At 46.4% G+C, this 20,738-nt stretch overlaps 1 protein-coding gene across 1 annotated transcript in view; it reads right to left on the bottom strand.

The window, feature by feature from the left end:
* TBCE (tubulin folding cofactor E) overlaps positions 1 to 19,986 on the bottom strand; it is a gene marked incomplete at its 5' end in the record, with an annotated part of 21,177 nt that extends 1,191 nt beyond the window's left edge. The window contains 12 exons of the mRNA XM_081824317.1: positions 2,746 to 2,805; positions 3,340 to 3,408; positions 4,856 to 5,009; positions 5,641 to 5,793; positions 7,418 to 7,482; positions 7,581 to 7,645; positions 8,183 to 8,278; positions 9,390 to 9,466; positions 10,457 to 10,559; positions 12,287 to 12,386; positions 15,496 to 15,584; positions 19,706 to 19,986. Of these exons, the coding sequence (XP_081680443.1) occupies positions 2,746 to 2,805; positions 3,340 to 3,408; positions 4,856 to 5,009; positions 5,641 to 5,793; positions 7,418 to 7,482; positions 7,581 to 7,645; positions 8,183 to 8,278; positions 9,390 to 9,466; positions 10,457 to 10,559; positions 12,287 to 12,386; positions 15,496 to 15,584; positions 19,706 to 19,986 (1,312 nt within the window). The remainder of the gene's footprint in view (positions 1 to 2,745; positions 2,806 to 3,339; positions 3,409 to 4,855; positions 5,010 to 5,640; positions 5,794 to 7,417; positions 7,483 to 7,580; positions 7,646 to 8,182; positions 8,279 to 9,389; positions 9,467 to 10,456; positions 10,560 to 12,286; positions 12,387 to 15,495; positions 15,585 to 19,705) is intronic.
* Positions 19,987 to 20,738: the final 752 nt, after the last annotated feature.

Raw genomic sequence — 20,738 nt, 5'->3', positions numbered from 1 at the left:
TTTGAGAAGACGGGCCAGCAGTCCCTTCACCTTCTGAATTGTCATGGAGTCTGTCAAGGAAAGAAACACCCTCAGTTCTCTCGAATGACAGTTACGTGTAGAACTAGCTCACCTGCCAAGACCCCAGTCGCAACGATTCACGGTACCCGGTTCCCCGCGGCAATCAGCAGGGAGAGGCTCGCCCACCGCGTGGACCCGAGAGCCGGTTCCACACCGCTGACCTGACCTGTGGGAAGCTGTGGGGAACCGAGCAAGTGTCTGACCGAAGTGCCCTTTGACAGTGGCTTTTCATACCATTTCAGTGGTGGTGAATATTTCCTCCTGCATCTGAATAAACCAGAAATCATCTTCTCTGCAGAGAGGAGTAAATGTGAGTTAAAATCATTCACTTTCTAAACCTCTGTGATTACTCGCTCATGGATGGCTGAGAGAACACTGGAGTGGGGGCTCAGGCGTCCAGAGGGCGCCTCTCCATCACTCTGCCTTGGTTTCCCCCTCTGTAGAGCGACGGAGGGACCGGCAGTCCGCAGGCTCCCTGCGAGCGCACGCAGGGGACCTGCTTCACAAGCAAATGCTTTGGTTTGTTCAGAAAACACTATGAACTTCTTTCCAAAGATGGGTGGTGGTAAATACTGGATATTTTGATGAGAAACAGAGTTTCTCTGAAGCTTTAGCTGGAGGTACAGCAATAGTATGGTGTTCCTACAAATACCACATGTATTCAAATATTTTTCTATCAGAAATGATTTTTGTAAAAGCTGTCTGTGTTTTTATGCAACTTGTGCTAATAAATGTTATCTTTATTTTAGAATAAAAACTGGCCTTGTTTATGTGTTGAATATAAACAATTGACATCATTCACATAACTTGTTTTTTTACGTGTGAATGTGTGTAGATAATCTTGTCCTTTTATAAAGATTTCGGTGCACCGGCTTCCACTGTTCTGAGGGTGGTTAGTGATGGGTTAACTCCTACCTAGCAACGGAAAGGACACATTCCTAAGTCGCGTCAGAAACAAAACGTTTGGTCCTACAGTCCTGATGAGAAATCTGCCCACTCGCACTGTGACTACAGGAAAGGTGGCAATTTGCACGTAATGCTCTAAATAACGTTACCATTTCTAATGTAAACGTCTAACACACGATTGTCTTAACATTCAGAAAATGTAGAGATGGTTGTGCCTCCCTAGGACGAGTGTGAAAGTTTAACGGGGGTGTACACTTCCAGGCTTTTCTCCGGTTCTGTCAGGACGGGTGGGTTTCATAATGTACTGACCACACGTGCTCCTTTCTCGTCCAGTCATCCATCCGTGCGGCCAGCCGGCACTCAGGACGACTCAGGACTGAATTTTTTTATTTCAGTTTAATGAATTTCAATTTAAATTGCCATCTGCAGCAGCCATACTGGCCAGTGGGGCCCCAGACTCCCGTGTTCTCGCTCATGCTACCTGATGCTGCAGGAGTTCAGTCGGCCCTTTCCTTCCCCGCTGGTAAACATTTAAGTGGTGGTGACATTTGCCATTACAAGTGCTACAAAGTAGAAATTTTAAAAATGTGAAATTACTGCACTGACCAGCAAAGAAAAGTATTTTACGAGAGTCCCTTAGGGTGATACACATTTCATCTCTTCCTCAGCGCCTCGCCGCTCCACACTCAAGCTGCCCATACCGCTCTCTAACCGAGAATCAGGCTTTATCCGGTAATTCACAGTATACTTGAAAGAGGGACTGTAATTGTAAGTTTACGGTACATTAGATCAATCCAGTTGGTTGACACAAAAGTTTTTTTTTTTTGTTTTTTTTTTAAGATTTTATTTATTTGACAGAGAGAGACACAGTGAGAGAGGGAACACAAGCAGGGGGAGTGGGAGAGGGAGAAGCAGGCTTCCCGCCGAGCGGGGAGTCCGATGTGGGGCTCGATCCCAGGACCCTGGGATCATGACCTGAGCCGAAGGCAGACGCTTAACGACTGAGCCACCCAGGCGCCCCGACACAAAAGTATTTTTGAAACGAAACTAATTCAGTTCCAGTAACACTGATGTTTAGACAGAGTTCTGAAGTTGTTTTTCCAAAGAAAACCATTTCAGTGTGTCCATTAAAAGATCACATCCGAGACCTTTCTGCAGGGACTCCTGACTGGTAAGGAGTAGAGTGTATGACAAGTCACAGATGTCCAAATAATTCACAGTTCAGTTCAGCTCACCAGGACACGTTTCCTGTAGCCCAGTGACACAGTCTCTCTGGACCAGAGCCATAATTTGGGAACTAAACAGCGGTGGGCTCAGGAAAGGCCACGCCGTTCCAGCGCTCACGCCTTCGGCTCAAGATGTCATCGTACGCAAGGGCTTCCGGTTTAACTAGACTTTCCTAGGGGCGCCTGGGTGGCTCAGTCGTTAAGCGTCTGCCTTCAGCTCAGGGTCCTGGGATCGAGTCCCGCATGGGGGAGCCTGCTTCTCCCTCTCCCACTCCCCCTGCTTGTATTCCTGCTCTCGCTGTGTCTCTCTCTGTCAAATAAATAAAATCTTAAAAAAAAAAAAAAAACAAGACTTTCCTAGATAAGCTGACCTGAGTACGGAAGACTTGAGCTTTTGGAGGGAGTGTCGATGGATTGTGTTTTAGATCATAAAAGATTAGCAGAAACCTATAAGCTCCAAAAGTGCACACTTCTAGATATTTTCCTTCCAGCCAAGTCGTGCCTAGACCAGTGTTTCCTAAGTGTAAGGATGCGAAAGGCCTCTTTTTCTTACCTGGCAGTTGTTTCTCTAGGACTCTCTGATCAACTTGATTAGGGTATTTTATCTTCAGTGCTTGAAAGAAAAAAAGGAAAAAGACCGAGAGCTACTGTGATAAGGATTTAAATCACACACACGTTACCCACAGCTGCCCCATGACCCGCTGTCAGTACCGTGGGGCTCGGATCCTAACAAAGGAACAGGTCTTACTGATGTCGCAAATTCCTTCTATTAATCCTTCAGAGAATTAACAGCAACAGAAAACGCTGGACCAGCATTCTAGTGCCTCCCCTCCTCCCCTCCGCCTCCTCTCCTGACAAGGCAGCTGGGTGTCCCCGTGTAAGAAAAGCCACATGTTTACAAATCACAAGTCGGTGCACTTCTCACACGCTCCCCCCATTTATAACACAATCAAATGTGCCGGAAGCCTGGGAATTGCTAAAATGTTCGAGATGAGAATTCAAATGTTTGCGAATTCATCATTTCTTTCAAAACTGGAGTACTCTAGGTACTTACTTAGGAGAAACCAACAATCCCTAGAGCTCCTCACTATCTCGGCACCTAAGGACGCGAATACAAATAAGCTGTCTTTGAGTGTGGGGTTCTTACTCAGTAGCCGGTTTTTGAGCAGAAACGGTTGTTGTGTTTGGAGTTCCCCGTCTTCAGGCGCACCATATTCTGCGGAAGAAGCATAAACAGGGATGATGATAAACCCACGGCCACCAGAAGGAAAAATACACGCACTGAATGGATCGGCCGAGCCTCTGCCTTCCCAGGACACGCCAAGCAGCATCTGCCCTGCTAACCTGGGATCTGTTCCCTTTTATTCGGCTACTTGTTTACTTGTTTATTTTTAGGAGGGATGGTCAGCAACTGCTTCCACGCACGGACCCCTCCATCCGCGGCGTCTCACGCTGCTGGTCCTCAAAGACAGACGCCGTCCTGCTGCCCGACCAGCAAGACCAGCCTGTGCCTTCAGATACCTAAGACATTGATGCAGAGCTTGGCGTTTGCCAACAGTTCCCTCGCTTTCGGGGTCCTGACGGATAACTCTGGTACCAGCTGGGACGTAACTCACAGGACACCTTCAGGTGTCAGCCAGATGGTGCCATGCCAGGCTGGGCGCCCGGCCCCAGCCCCGTGCCTGGAAAAGCAGCCTCAAGAGAAGGGCGCAGGGAGAGCAGGCCTCTCGGCTCTGACTCTCTGCTGGGCCGGCCAGTGCCTGCATTTCTAGAAATACCCCGTTCTGAGCGGGGAGGACACCCTGAGCCCTGTCTGCGGGGCTGCTCCAGAACCTTCCTTTTCCCCCTTCCCCTCCCCCAGGTGATTCAGATTCACCTAAAGTGGCCGGGAAATTGGGCCAGCTAATGGGAGTGATCTGAAAGCAATAACCCCAGGCAGCTTTTCTTCCTCAAAGATAATGTTCCAGCCTGAAGCCTTTGTGCGGTGAGCAGCTTACATTAGGAAATTAAAAAAAAAAAAAAAAAACACATAAAAGTGAAATGTGGAATAATAATGAAGTCAAAACAAAATGGGGAGTATGTCAGGGACAGAGAATCATGAAGTGGTGGCTTCAGGGCCTGAGGGTCCAGGCTGGGGAAGGTAAGGAAGCACCGAGCAGAGCCAGAGCCCGAGCTGCGGGGAGGAGGGGGGGGCAGGGATGGGGGTGGATCGGGGGCGCCCTCAGCAGCACGGAGGAGAAAGGACGCGCTCGTCAGCACAGCGGAACTACCTGGGGAGCTTCAGAAACACCAGGGCCTGGCTTCTACCTTAACACGCTCCGCACGTTTAAAATCCCCCAGGTTCCTGCCCCCCTTAAAGGAGGAGTCCACCGACCTCTCGGAGTGGGGAGCCCGTTGAACACACGCAGACAGGAGGAGCTTCCCCTCAGAGCTGCTCTCCCCGCCGTCCCTCAGCAACCCCCCCAATGCCCCCACCCAATGCCAATCTCTCCCAGGAACCCTCAGACTCCCCAGGTTCCCTGCGCCGAGGGAGGCTGCTGACTCTTCCCTAAAGACATCCAAAAAAGCCCCGAAGGAGAAAAGGAGGGGCGCCGACGGTCCCCTCCAACGCCCAGCGGTTGGAGCTGCAGGGGCGGCGCAGGGAGGGCTGCGGCCACACGTACTAAGGCACAGCAGCTGGTATCTGGGATGCGCTTCGAGAAACTCCTCATGGGGTCGGTTTTTGTCTGGATCCTGATGTCCCCCGGCCTTCTTCCATTCATTTCCGAACGCCTTCCGGTAATCAAGCTCAGCCCCCCGCCTCTCCTCCGGCAGAATCTACAGGAAGGGGAATAAAAACAGGTCTCTTCGAGTACTTCTCTAACACTTGGCTTGTGTTTTGTACCCTGTCCTTCCTCCACTGCTCACCCATGGAGAATCACCACGTTGAGAGGGACAGGCCTTTTAGTTTTACCTTTCCTTTCTAACAGGGACAGAATTCAGGAGTTCACTGAAGAAGAAAATAAGTTCAGTCTTAAGCCGGCGTCCGGCCTGCGGCAGCAGCTCAACACCCCCATGAGGTTGGCCCACAGGTGCCCCCCCAGCCCTAGGAGCAGATTATTCCAGGCGAGCAGCAGTTTTATGAGCAGAGTGGCTCAGAAGAAGAGAATAAGCTCTGTGCTTCCATCCTCTTTCTGCCTATAATCCCCCCAAGACAAAGGAGCAAGTACCCAGTACTCCTCGCCCCTTCTCAAGGGGCAGCCGAGCAACAGGCTTCTCCCGGACTCCACTGACCCACGCCGCCTCCTGAGGAGCCCGGAAGAACCATCCCTGAGTAACGCACAGGGTGACAGTTCACCATCCGGAGGGAAACTGCACTGATAACCCTTTGCAACATTCCAATTTTTCACATTTCTTGATCACTTGTTTCCTACTCTACCCAGCATCCAGTCCTGCTCCCAGCACTCACCTCGCATTTGTTCAGGGTCTTCAACTGACCGATTTTGGCGATGATGAGCTGACGCGTGGTCTTTGCTTCCTTGCTCCCTTCGGTCAGGGGGTTTCTGATGCAGGACAGAGCGTGCAGACTCTGTAGCTTATCCAGCTCGTTGATAAATAGCCACTGAAACCCAGCAAAAGAGAATATGTGAAAATGAACATGTTTCAGACTAATTTCTTAGAGTATGTGAACTAGCAAGAGAAAAGCAAAAGCCCCGAGGCGCCTGGGTGGCTCAGTGGGTTAAGCGTCTGCCTTCGGCTCAGGTCATGATCCCAGGGTCCTGGGATCGAGTCCCACATCGGGCTCCCTGCTCCGCGGGAAGCTTGCTTCTCCCTCTCCCACTCCCCCTGCTTGTGTTCCCTCTCTCGCTGTCTTTCTGTCAAATAAATAAAATCTTTAAAAAAAAAAAGCAAAAGCCCCTAGTTCCAATCCGAGGCACGGGACTGTCCTCATGCACCGAGCACCCACTAGGAAGACCATGCACTTTCACTCTAGAACTGTGCCATGTAAAATGACAGTCTGCTTACTGTGACTTAAACTAATTTCTTTCTTAATACTTTTGGGTTTTCTGAGGGGAAACATTTCTCTTTCAATTTAAAATATTTCTTACTACATCAAAATGAAAAGCTTCTGCACAGTGAAGGAAACCATCAACAAAACTAAAAGGCAACCGACAGAATGGTAGAAGATATTTGCAAATGACACATCCAATAGAGAGTTAGTATCCAAAATAAATAAGGAACTTAGCAAACTCAACACCCAAAAAACAACTGGATTAAAAATGGGCAGAAGACGTGAACAGACATTTCTCCAAAGAAGACATCCAGATGGCCAACAGACACAGGAAAAGATGCTCAACATCACTAATCACCAGGGAAATCCAAATCACAACCACAATGAGAGATCACTTCACACCTGTCAGAATGGCTCAAATCAACAACACAGGAAACAGCAGGTGTTGGCGAGGATGTGAAGAAAAGGGAACCCTCCTACACTGTTGGAGGGAATGCAAACTGGTGCAGCCACTCTGGAAAACAGTATGGAGGTTCTTCAAGAAGTTAAAAATAGAGCTACCCTATGATCCAGTAATCGCACTACTGGGTCTTTACGCAAAAAATACAAAACACTAACTTGGGGATACATGCACCTCTATGTTCATAGCAGCATTATTTACAATAGCCAAACCATGGAAGCAGCCCAAATGCCCACTGATTGATGACTGAAGATGTGGAACATATACACAATGGAATAGTACTCAGCCATAAAAAACAATGAAATCTTGCCATTTGCAACAATATGGATGGAACTAGAGGGTGTTATGCTAAGTGCAGTGAGTCAATCAGAGAAAGACAAATACCATATGATCTCACTCATGTGGAGTTTAAGAAACAAAACAAACTAACAAAAGAAAAAAGAGACAAACCAAAAAAATAGACTCTTCTTAACTATAGAGAATAGATGGTCACCAGAGGGGAGGTGGATGAGGGGGATGGGGGAAAGAGGGGAGGGGATTAAGGGTACATCAATCTCGATGAGCCCTGAGTAATGTATGGAACTGCGGAACTACTATACTGTACACCTGAAACTAACAGAACACTGCACATTAACTATACTGGAGGTAAAATTAACTTTATAAAGAATATTTTTAAAATGCAGTAACTATTTTGTAACGGAAGGAACCGACAAACTCCTGGTGAGAGTGACAATGCGAGCTCATGCGGTATGCACGTTCTGCAGAAGCCCTTACTTGTGATATCTGATTGTCATTTACTACGAGGTACTGCAAGGAAGGAAACATGGATGTTTTGTGCCCTAGAAAAAAAGGAGAACGAAGTTACACAGCAGAAGTGAAAGAAAGAGCTCAATTATGAGGTACGGGGCAGGGGAGGGGAACTAATGATCTTATATACCAGTTCCAGCATCCGGAAAATGTATAGAAGAAATTCCAATGTCAGAAAGGATTAGTTGTTCTAATCTGAAATTTAAAATGTTAAATTTGATTACAAAGCACAACAGAAAATGCTACAGGCTATCAACCGGACTGCATCTGTAATTTCTCCCCCCACACCCTAGGTTCTCATTCCACGTGAAATGCTTAGAAAAAACCACAGAGTGCAATTTGGGGCACTCGGGGTGGACTCTAGAATGTGTTCTGAGGATTCTACAGTCACCCACCCGTTCCTGGTGTGCATGGCTGCGCTACGTGCTCATGGGTCTCAGGGAGGAAAGAGACATGGTCTAATTTCCCAAAGGTTAATGAATGAAGACTTTTGACATCAGCACCAGGGCCAAATTATTCATTCTTCAGTTACCTACTGCAGACGTAGACTACAGTGTATGCGGTTCACAGGGACATTCTCCACATGAATTCAAATAAAAGTGTCCCAACAGGAATCACTCAGTTTGTGAATTCCATCATCATATTTCCACTGAGAAAGCAAATACAGCATATGATCCATTCACTAAAAATTTCCTAAGCACTATTGCAACTGGCATTTTAGGAGCAAATTACCTGGGCAGATAGGCTATTAGAAGCAGCTGATTTTCATCAATTAATTGATTAGAGGAAAGGTCTAATAATTTGACTGTCTGTAGAACATCAGCCGGCCTGTGGAAAATAAAAGCATTTCAACATGAATTTAATCTCTTAATTGTTTTCAAAGATATGGCCTTAAAATACCGCATTTAGTGTAAAGGAGAGGGCGAGGCAGGAGGCAGGTGGATAGCACCACACAAGGGAAACATGGGGGGCCTAGTGGTGATGGAAACGTTCTGCATCTCGACTGGACCGACGTCAGGACCCTGGCTGTGATAAGGTACCGCAGCTTGGCAAGATGTTACCGAGGGGGGCATCCAGCTCATGGGTACAGGGGATCTCCGGGTATTCTTTCTGGTAACTGCATGGGAATCTCAAATTATCTCAAAATAAAAAGTGTAATTTGGAAACACTGCAGGGTCACCTGGGTGGCTCAGTCAGTGAGTGTCCAACTCTTGGTTTTGGCTCAGGTCATGATCTCAGGGTTGTGAGATTGAGCCCTGAATGGGGCTCCATGCTCAGCACGGTGTTGTCCCTCTCCCTCTGTTCCTCCCCCACTCGCTTGCTCTCCTCCCCTCCCTAATTGACAAATAAAATATTTTAAAACAAAATAAAAATAAAAACACCTGCATTTGCCTGTATAATAAATAGTTCCGTATAGTAAAATCTCATTAACTTGAATCGTTCAATGAGAATTTGTTGTAAATTTGCCATGTTTAGTTTCAGTAATAATTTAATGATAATCAACAAAAGAGAAAGACAACGTATTTAATTTACTTAAGGAGAACAAGCTTTTACATATACTTTGGTACACCAACCTTAAGCAGATAATGCTAACTAAAATGTATTATTTGAAAAAATAATAAAATAACTAAAATGCATTCTTTGATCCTTATAAAGCATCTCCTAAAGAACCTCCATTTAGAAACAGAAGTTAAATATATTTCTGTGAAACTAATAAAATCCCTGTCTTCAAATATATTTAACTCAAGGTTCTCACTCTGATGGGCTTTTCCTCAATTAAAACCAATAATCAGTTGGCATCCTACTTCGTGAAGAGTAATAAGCATGCTTCCTAATTCTTATTGGCAAATCCTTTAAAAAATCAGTGTGAGGCATCACTGAGACCGTTTATGTATTCAGACTAGATGGTGACGCATGCACATAAATAAACCCTTGTTACCTTTCTGAAATGAAAAGATCGTTGGACTTGAGGTACAGCTCCTTAAGGACTGGCCATCCAGAGGCACACCGGAGCACCTAGTGGACAGGTGACAAAGTATTTCAATGACACAGGAGCGTATACAGTCTGGTAGCTGTGAAGGCGTCCTCCGGGGAGGTCTTGAACTGTCCGAGCACCTAGAAAGCAGACGTGCAGACGGGCACTGCGCGCACACTCATCATGTGACACGGTTTGCTTCAGCGAAGGAAGGAACTTGATGTTAAACACGGCTGCTCAGTTCTCAATGCCACCCCGGGTGTGTAAAGGATACACTCATCAGACGGTGTTTCCTAACAACTATTTCTACATTTTCTCACTTGAACTTTGCCACCATCTCTAGCACCTGAATTTCTATGTGCCCGGCCTGTTCTCACGCTAAATCTAAACCCACCACCAACAAAGGAGCGCTGGAGCACACGCGCACCGGGAAAGGTGACTTGTCTCTGAGGGCGGCGCCCCAGTGGCATTTCACAGATGAAGGACTTTGCCGGGGAGGTGCTTAGCTGCGAAAATGGAATATTCTGGGCGTGTGAGGTCAGTTCACCTCGGATAGAAAAATAGCAGTGCCAGATATAAGTTCCAAATGCTGCCGGGCGAAGCAGCCACAAGTCCACTTTTGAACCCAGCTGTATACAAGGCACAGTGGACTCCAGGAGCCCAACTTTAAACAAGAAAAGGATGCGAGAATCTTCCGGCAGCTCTGCCTCGGAGCACTTGCGGGAAAACTGGGTGAGCTAAAAGCTCCATCAACAGCTAACGCGAGGGCTCTAAGTTAGGCATACGTTAACTGCACTTCGCTATGGAGTGCCACCGCCCAGAAAGACACCCTAGAACAATGCAGAAGGAGCCAAGAGAGAAAATCCCAATCCCAAAATACAAAATTCTACTTCACTACAACAATTCTGTAACTCCATTCTGTGAGTCAGTTTAAAGAATCCTATTATTTGGATAATAGGATGATTAAAATCAAGCCACAGTCGATCTTAAATTTCTTATTTCTGGGTAATAAACCAAAGAAATAGGATTACCTCCGCCCATGTTATTCCTGTTCGGTTAAGGACTAAAACCTTCAGTGCAGGAAATGTTCCGGTTCGAGACGGTGAACCCGAGGGAAAGCGGAGTTTATTCTCACTGTGTAGACAAAGAAGTCAAAATGTGTTGATTGCCTGCTCCCAGGAGGCCCGAGTGAAAGTCTCCAAAAGCAACAATTTGGGATCTAATATGAGGAGTTTGGTTTGTTTCGACCTCAAAGTGAAATTAATTCAAAACCAAGGGAGTCCAGGCTACCTCATTTTTAGTATTTGCGATACATGACTTCTTGGTATCTGATGTACACAGATGTTCTCAGAGGACCGAGGCAGCTGGCTGAGCGTAAGGCTCAGGCATTCAGAAGATCAGCATCCAGCTCGCAAGGCTCTGGGCCCCGCAAAATTCAGTGCCCTCTCAAGCGTTGTGCTGATACACTGCCCCAGGGGCTACAATCCTGCTCCTCCAGAGTCTCTAAACGGCTCTCTTGCTATCACGATGGACAAAATCAATCACTGCCTTCTCGATGCTCTCTTGTGATCCTCACCTCAGAAAGTGCTCAATCCTGAGTCATTGTGAAGGAAGGTACCATGAAAACACATGAGCCCCTATTTCCAGAAGAGGAGGCGCCAGGGGTCAAAGGACACCCTTTGCCCTATTTGGAGCACCACGGATTTAGGCCCGACTCTCCGCTCTACCTGAACCTGCCTGAGCCAGGTACGACCCACCTGTCCATGCGAGGCTGGCTCAAGTACTTTCATACTTTTAGCCTTGCTGAGCCCTCGGGGAATCAGGTTCTAAGACTGAAACTAACCAAGGGTTTGAAGAGGCCTGGAAAACGGTGCCATCAGTGAAACACGCAGATTGGTGGACAATCCTTATCAGAATTGAAGGAAACAGCATTCCAAAGAAAGTGCTCATTCCTACGGCAATTAAGTGCCAGAAGCTTCAGGATGAATAAGCACTTTTCACAGCACCTCTTCTACTCCCCACTTAAATATCAACTCCCCCAGAAGGCCCAGCCTTCATGGTTAGGCTCACAGGAGACACCAAGATCTCCCAGCTCAACAGGCCCACCCACCTCCAGCCAACCAAAAGACACCCCCCCCCCCAAAAAGGGGCACCTATCTAGCTCAGTCAATAGAGCATGCGACTCTTCATCTTGAGGTCGTGACTTCGAGCCCCACGTTGTTGGGGAGAGCTTAAAAATAAACAAGGGACACTTGGGTGGTTCAGTTAAGTGTCCATGTGTTGTGATGAGCACTGGGTGTTATACGCAACTGATGAATCATTGCACACTACATCAAAAACTAATGGGGGCGCCTGGGTGGCTCAGATGGTTGGGCGTCTGCCTTCGGCTCAGGTCATGATTCCAGGGTCCTGGGATCGAGCCCCACATCAGGCTCCTGGCTCAGAGGGGAGCCTGCTTCTCCCTCTCCCTCTGCCTCCCCCTCTGCTCGTGCTCTCTCTCTATCTCTGTGTCTCAAATGAATAAATAAAATCTTTAAAGAAAAAAAAAAACTAATATACTGGCTAACTGAACATAATAAAAAATAAATTAAAAAAAAAGTTTCCAACTCTTGATTTAGGCTCAGGTCATCATCTCAGGGTCATGGGATCCAGTCCCAAGTTTGCTCCTCACTGGGTGTGGAACCTGCTTAAGATTCTCTCTCCCTCTACCCCTCCCCAAACTCGCGTGCACTCAAAAGAAAAAAAGAAGAAGAAATTAAGTTTAAATACCACTAAGCCATCTCCCCCTCGTTCCCACAGAGATGCCGTGAGGGAAGGAGGAGAGGTCAGGGGTGACAAAATGGATGCCCAAGAGTTCATACCTGAGATTAAGAACTTCCAGGTGTTTGAGCTGATCAGCAATATCTAGGACTTCATCCCACGAGGACAACAGGTTTCTTGACAAATCTGCTTTTCTGATATCTCAAAGCACACATTAAGGAAGAGTAATACAGAAAGATTCACACAAGACAGAACAGTCGTCCTGACGGACACCTGCTCCGTGGTCCCTGGCTCTCATCGGTGTGATTTCCCTCATCTTGGGAGTTGGACTCTACACTGTTGCCCCTCCTGACTGGACTTTCCCCCAGAGGCTTACTATTGTCATTGCTTTTTGGGTGTCCCTAGGGTGTACTGCTACACTTACTTGTCCACGGGTTTCATCTGCTGATGGGTTAGCCGCGATGGCTCCCTCTACCTAAGGTCAAAGATCCCACTTTCACTGGCCAAAAAAAAAAAAGAACAGCCGTCACCTCTGAATTCTGGAGCACGGATCTTTAACTTCTCACCTTTTACCCTCTCTTCTGCTTGAAATTTTTTCACGAGCACACGCTACTTTACCTTTTTAAGTCACCCAACTCTTCGTTTAGAAATGAAAACGTTCACTGTCATCTGCTGCAGACTTGAGACAAACATCTACAATCAAGTAAGTAAGAACCAAATGTCCTACCCAGTGCCAAACATTCTTGCAGTATCCAACAAAAAGAGAAAAAAAGAACAATGGTGAGTTTGCTTTATTAAGCGCCTACGGTGCACGCATGGGCCTCGACCTGGGCACTCCTTCTGGTGGCGGCCTCGCGGCCACGCACACACCTTCAGTCTCTGCACCGCGGGAAGCCCCAGGTCACTAGCTGCACCTCCAGAGCAGACGACGGGGGTGAGCGTGGACAAAGGTTCTAAGTGCTAAGAATGATTTGGGAATTCAGAGAAGGAGAAACCAGCAGGACAGAGAGAAAAAGGCGCCTGAGCTCAGTATCTCGGGGGAGTGCGGTGCCATCAAGAGGGGTGCAGCTCAGAACCCCCGGACAGAGAGATGGAAGAGAAGCCTGGGGCAGGACTGGAGCCGCTAAAGGAGGATCTTACACACGACTCTGCTATGTTGGGGAATCAGTCATTCTTCTGTCCCACGACTGCCGGGGGGCCAGGAGCAGAGCAGCGAACTCAACAGTCACAGCTCGGGAGACGGTGACAAGTACGTGCCTCTGCAGTATGCCACATACAGACACAGGCTCAGAGAAGCAGCCGAGGATGCAGGAAAGGGGTGTGTGGGTATGTGACATACACTGGTCGTGGAAGACTATCTTTGCTGTGAAGGTGCCATCTGAGCAGAGAACCACAGGAAATGAGGAAACGCCATCTGGGAGAAGAGCATCCGGGCAGAGAGAACAAGACAAGCAAAAGCCCTGAGGTTAGAACGGGTTTAGGTAAAGGGAGTGGGAGGTGCTGGAAATGAGGGTACAAAGGCTGCAGGGGCCAAGGCCACGCCACAAAGGGCCTTGCAGGCCACTACGAAGTCTGGACCACGGGGTTGGTTAGCAAGGGTAGGGGTCCAGTCCAGTAATCCTTCACTTACTCATACTCTCCATCGTGGAGGCTCAGATTATAAACACACCTGCTAGTCTATCCAGAGCACACAGACCACCTGCACTCTGAAATCAGCTCTAAACAACCCGGCAGTTGTCATGAGTGCCCCTCATGCGCACGCACGCACAGGCCAAGCAGCTCTGGGCGCTACATGGTTCCGGCTCGCAGGCACAGACTCTACCCAACCCCCCCAACCCGCGCCCCCCCCCCAATGCAGAGCCAGCTAGCAGAGCAGGAGGCAGCTCATCCTCCCTCCAGAGGAGCTTCCCAGCTCGGCAAGCGGCCCGACGTCCTGGCGGAGGGAGTGACCTCAAAGGGCGCCACCCGAAAGGGACAACTGGATTAGACACAGACAGTACTTCTGCTTCAGGCAAGAACTCAATCAGCAACTGGAAGACATTCATCACTGTACCTGCAAACAGCCGTCACTTGATCATTTCATGAAACCGTATTTCTTCAAGACTTGGGGGACATTTTCCCCAGGAAAGAACAGCATCGGCAAGCAAGATGTGGGCTCCCCAGGACCCTGCTGACAACTCTGAGCAACCAAACCCACCTACTGGCCACATCTTCTCTGATACGCTGAAAATACATCTTGAACCACCCAATTCCCAATCTTCTGAAATCATTCAGTAGCCGGCAGTAGGCAGATCACAGAACATTCCAGACACCACCGTGGCATCCTGCTCCTTACCAAACACCACCATCTGCTTCGCTTCCCCTAACCATGGAGGATGGGACTGCGTTGGCCCAGCTCGCTGGGGCCCTCGGAGGGGCTGCTCACGGGCAAGGTGACCAAGTCCCGACTGCGGGGGGTCAACCCCGCAGACACACTGGCTGAGGAGCTCTGCTCTAATTTCTGTCACCACAAAGCATGCACCACAGGGATAGCTAGAAACAGCTGGCTAAAGACAGCTGCCCATTTGCCATCTCTTCCCTCGGAGAACACGGATTATAAACTGTCTTTGGCATAAACTATTACACAGAGATTAGGCAGGCTTAAAGAACTGTGAGAAAACCTTTGAAAGTTCGAGAAAGTCTCTTTCATTTGCCAGGGGGATTTTTCTTTTAAACTTACCTCCTATGTTTTTAGTTGTGGGCATGAAAGCAATATAGGGCAAACACAAACAGAAACCACTTCTAGAAGAAGGTAGAGAAGAGAGACTACAAGTTTTGGAAGGGCCTGTTTTGAGCTCCAGTGACAAACAGCACGAGCGGCATGAAACAGGAGAGTATTTTGCGCACTCACAGGAAGGCAGTCCAGGAGGGCTGGTGCGGGGGCCCCGGGGTGCGGGTGAGGGCTTTGCCTCCTCTCTCCCTGTCCACACTGGACGCTCTGCACACAAAATGGCTGTCAGGCCCCGGGCGCTCTGTGTGCCAGGGTAATGGCTTGGGGCAGAAGGCAGACGCCAGCCAAGTGTGTCCCTGTGTGAGGAGCCCTGTCTAAACACTTTTGCTTCACATTTCCTTGGCTGGGGGGGAGTCACAAGGCCTCACCTGAAGGCAGAGGGGTCCGGGAAGGTAAATAATTTCCCGGGGTGGCGACTGGCCCAGGGGAGACGCAGATGCCCTGAGGAAGAAAGTCGGGGAGAACAGACACCAGGTGGGCTACTGGCCGTGTCCGGCACGAGCGTCAAGTTCAAAGTCAGGTTCACAGTGAAAAGGATACTAGGACATGCTTTGGCAATTGTTCCTCTGTCACCAGCACAATTCACTGCACAGTTCCTCAGAGAAATTTCTTGCAACTTGCTCAGCTGACTGCATGAAAAACATATAGTTCACACGTATGCATAAACATGTACACGGCCACTGGCCCTTTAAAAAGTTAAAAAGCATTTCACAGAAGAAGTTACCAAAAATAACCAGTACCAGTACCCACCAGCCAGTTTCAGAAATAAAGCTTTAGTAAAAGAGAAGAAAAAGAAAGCATTAACACACGCTACAAATATAACTGAAGTCCTTCGTGTCCCATTCCAGGATATTCCTTCCTCCTCTGCTCCCCCACACTGGGTGCTTGTTTAAACTTAAGCCTTTAATAGTTTTACTACACATTTCCATATCCCTAAACAGTCATAGCATTTTATCTATAATGAAACTTGATATAAATGGTATCCTACTGTATTTATCCTCCTCCAAGCTACTTTTTCCCCCCAGTGGTATATTGTTCAGCAGTGAGATTCACCCATGTGCTCTAGAGCATTTGTTTTCATATCTTATAGACCATAGTTACTTTATTTACTCCTCTGCTGACATTTATATTATTCCCAGCAGGGCTGAAGTAAACACTATCGTATGCTTCTCGCATTCACTTGTGAAAGTCTCTCTAGGGTTATATCCCGGAGAGCGTGCATATCTTCAGCTTTACTATATAATCTCAGAAGCCATGTTTTAAGTGTAGAGGATCTGCATTAATCCCAATCCCACCACTTCCTTGGGCCTTAGGGGAGTTAGAATCTCTGTGCCTCGGATTCCACAGCTTTAAAATGCTGTGGTTTATGTGCTTGTTCAAGCAGCATTACCGCTGTAGCCCAAGGAGGGAAACAACCCAGATGTCCATCGATAGATGAATGGATAAACTAAGTATGGTACATCCATTCAATGGAATATTACCCAGCCTTAAAAAGGAAGGAAATGCTGACATACAATACAATGTGGGTAAATCTGAGGACATTATGCAAAGGGACAGAAGCCAATCACAAAAGGACAATACTGTAGGATTCCACTTATGTGAGGTCCCTAGAGGAGTCAACTTCACAGAGACAGAAAGTAGCATGGTGGCTGCCGGGGGCCAGGGGCTGCTGTTGGAGTGGGACAGAGTTTCATTTTGGGAAGGTTCTGGAGATGGATGGAGAGGATGGCTGCACAACACCGTGAATGTACTTAGCGCTACCAAACTATACACTTAAAAATGGTTAAGGTGGTAAATTCTGTATTGTGCTTTTTACAATTTTTTAAATGCTACAATTTAGTATTTGTGAAATCTCAGAATACTGCCTGACATACAGTAAGTTATTTTGTAAGTATTTATAAAAATAAACAAAAAACTGACCACCCTTGGGGGAAACACTCCGATCAAAACGCCAGGCACGTGCTATTACAGTAATGAGAAACTGGGGGAAAGGCAGCAACAAAGATCTAGGGCAGAGGCTCCCAAACTGGCTCAAGTTCACAGCGCCCTTGGTGTTTCAGTAATTTTTTCAGTGTGCCCGTAAGTCAAAACAAAACACACCACAGTTTACATTTAGTAAGTAGTTAGGGCCAAACAACGTAATAATTATGTGTGTCCTTCAAACTGAGTGTCAGTTGGGCCCAGCACAACTTCCTAAACCCTGGAATCAGATTGGACATCGCTACCTTCATGTCTTATTTCACGATGCTTTTCAGGAGATACTTGCTTTTTATCACAGGAACACCAAAAACCCAGCTTTGCAAGCATGGGACACCAGTAAAAGGATTTGTAGGATTATCACAAAACTGAACAACTTCAAACTAATAGTTTGCTCCGTGTCCAACAGAGGCCACTGTTTCCCTCTAAAATTAAAAATACCCGCTGTGCCCACTGAGTTGGCTGCAGTGCCCAGGGAAACCTTGCCACAGAACTTGGGAACCCAGTTTTCAGCACAGACCTCACTTCAGAGCCAAAGCCATCTCCAAGAGAAGTGATACATACTGGCTTTTATTGGGGTTTTTTAAATTCCGTTTCCATAAGTCTTAGTGGTACAAACTCAGAGCTGGTCAGCTGGATATCGTTAAGGAGAAACCATGATGGCTTCAAGTGGAGGATTCTTTCCAGTATTGACCCACAGTCTCCCGTGTTAGCCACAGCAGGTCTAATAGCTTAGGTATTGTTTCGTAAAGGAGGAGACTCAGGCTTAGAACTTAGAAAGTGTCAGAGCTAGAAGGTGGCTAACGTCTGAACCCAGCCTGACTCCAACACTGGGTCCGTTCCAAGGGAAACACTAGCTAACTATGAAATGCCATGATACTCTAGTAGTTAGGTCATGCACTAAAAGAATTCATGAGTTATACAGTCGTTCATAAGCTAGGGGAGGAAAATCTGTTTGCAATTTTCACAGAGCCATGGTATTCAGATTAACCAGCAAGAAAAAATGTGCTTCTTTTGGGGTAAAAGATGTTTCAATATTTGCACCTTTTTTCCCTCCAATAGTTGCATTTTAAATGGGAAGATGAAGCAAAGAACTCCAACCCTATAAAGCACATAGTTCTTTAAATCCAAGTAAACCAGTAGGATCAAGAGCAAAAAAGATCCATGAAAGTTATCTCTCAGTGGTAGCATGAGTCACGACTTCCTTTTGTTTGATTTCTATTTTCTAAATTCTCAACAGTGAGTGTAAGCTGCTTTGTAATTAACGGTCAAGTTGTTTTGTTTTTTTTTTTTAAATCTCGATTTATTCTGAGTTTTCCTCCTTCACTTATTTTTTATTGAAAAAAATCCCATATAGGAAGAGTATATGCATTAGCCTACCTCTACATCAGTACACATCTCAGTGATTTTAAATAAATACGCACAGGTCACCATCACCCAGATCAAGAAATACATCCCCGGAACTTGGGAAGTCCTCTTTGTGCCCCTGACCCTTGCTTCCTCCCCTCAAAACCGTCTAGCCTGACTTCTAACACTATCGATCAGTTGTGCCCGTTGCTGACCTTCATACAGACAGAATCATTCAAGGTGTACTTCCTTGGGCTGGACGCTATGTTAATGAGATTTCACCCGTATTGTTGCCACGAGCAGTTATTTTTGCTCACATTCACTGCCACTGAATGAATACAGCATAATTTATTTATCCATTCTATGTTTATAGGTATTTGGATGGTTCCTCTGAGTTTTCTGTTGTTGTTGCTAAGGCTGGTCACCTATGCTAAAAAGCAGAGGTATCCAGAAATGAATTTATTCTTCAACATGGTCACCACGCGCACTTTACATCTGGTGTCATGTTAAATCTTCACAATAACGGCAAAATAAGATAGCAAATAAATGGACTTAAACAAAACCAGTTTATTTGACTTGAGAGGCAGAGAAAGTAAGAAGCCAAGTGGCTACAAATGTACTCTCCACTGTGGCCACCAGGGGGCACTACTAGGCCACCTTCTCCGGGTCCGGGTCAAACACCACAGCACTGACCGTCATCTGAAAGGTTCTTGTGCAGTTGTGTTTTTGTGGAACATCAGCTTCTACTCACTGTGATTCAGCCTGTGCATCGGAGTGGGCAGAAGGCCTCTTCACAGAACCAGTGTACAGAGAGTTTCAGAGAATGGAATGTTTGCACTCAGCAGCTTTATAAGGTGTTATTTAGTGTCCCTCACACTTCTACATAATAATTTGGGGTACTTCTTAAAAGCAAGAGCCCATGGTATTCTGATCCAGGTCTAGGATGGGGCCCAGGATTCTGCAATTTCACAAGCACCCCAGGGAAGAAAGGGTGTGCGTCCAGAGATGGAAATTAACTCGGTTCTAGATGGGCCCAGCATGCCACATGGCAGTTAAAAACTTAGAGCTCTGTTTCCCCTTCTGACTTATCACCCCGCTAGAAATGTCACCATGAAATAGAAAAGGACCAAAATGTCAATCTCAGTTACTTATTAGACAAGATGGCTGGTATAAATATTAGTGATGGGCAAACTAATGTTTTAATTCCAATCCAGAAAAGCCCAAAAACCCTACGCTAAATTAAGAATTTTAACTTCCCCAAAGACTCAGTCCTTGGATTCCTCTGATTTCAATTTGCTGTTTGTGCAGAAAGGACAGACCAATTTGGAGGCAAAGTTTTGAGTATCAACATACAGTCTGCTGAACTTCAATTCTGAACAGTGATGAAACCGTCAAAGTCATTTCTGCCACTATCAAGCCTACGTACCTTTGCTGTTTTATAATAGAGTCAAACCCAATAGTTTCCACGGGTTTATTTCCAATTATAACGATTTGCTCTTTTACATCCTCCTCTGGTCCATCTTCTAACACATAGCGATTCTTCACTGCAGTGAGAAAGTCCACTCCAAAATTTACTTTGTTGGGACGAATAAAGGATCCTCCTGTTGGGTGCCTGGAAAAAAAGAGAAATAGAACAGATAAAATATCATCAATGGAGACATTTAAATAAGATGACACATTCAAGGGGCCCCTGGGTGACTGAGTCGGTTAAGCGTCTGATTTGATTTCGGCTCAGGTCATGGTCTCAGGGGTGTGAGATCGAGACCCGCGTTGGGGAGTTGGTGTGAGGATTCTCTCTCTCTCTCCCTCTTCCTCTGCCCCCCCGCCTGCTCGAACACACTCTCTCTCTCCCTCTAAAATAAATAAATCTTTAAAAATTTTTTTTTAAATGACACATTTGAAAATCCTTTATAAACTGTCAGTCTGCCACAAATGTAAAATGCCTACATTTACAAATTTGTTTATAAATATAGTAGCAAACAAAAGCAATTATAAATTTTTTTTCAAGGTTTTATTTTTAGGTAATCTCCACACCCAATGTGGGGCTTGAACCTATAACCCTGAGCTCAAGAGTTGCACGCTGTACTGACTGAGCCAGCCAGGTGCCCCAGCAATCACACAATTTTAAAAAATAAAGAAAAAGAAATTATCATCCACCAGAATGGCCATAAATGCAGTGTTCTGAAGGTGTGCAAAATTTTCTCTATGCTGAAAAATCAAAATCAGCATAAAAGGGAAAGTAATATACAAACGTATAATCGATATGATTGATCAAAAAGGGTTGTGAGCTTATACAAGCGTAGTAAGTCCCAACAGATAAACAGACAAGGAATATGGGACAATTCACATAATAGGAAACAGAAGTATTAAATCCACAGGGGAAAGTTTTACCTTGCTCATGATTAAGAAAGGCAAATTCAAATAATGAAACTCTTTTCAACAAAACTGGCAAAAATAAA

The sequence above is a fragment of the Leptonychotes weddellii genome, chromosome 6 (assembly GCF_054177405.1).
Source record: "Leptonychotes weddellii isolate Sample4059 chromosome 6, ASM5417740v2, whole genome shotgun sequence".
Taxonomy (NCBI): Eukaryota; Metazoa; Chordata; class Mammalia; order Carnivora; family Phocidae; genus Leptonychotes; species Leptonychotes weddellii.
This window is presented reverse-complemented; position numbering and strand designations above follow the sequence as displayed.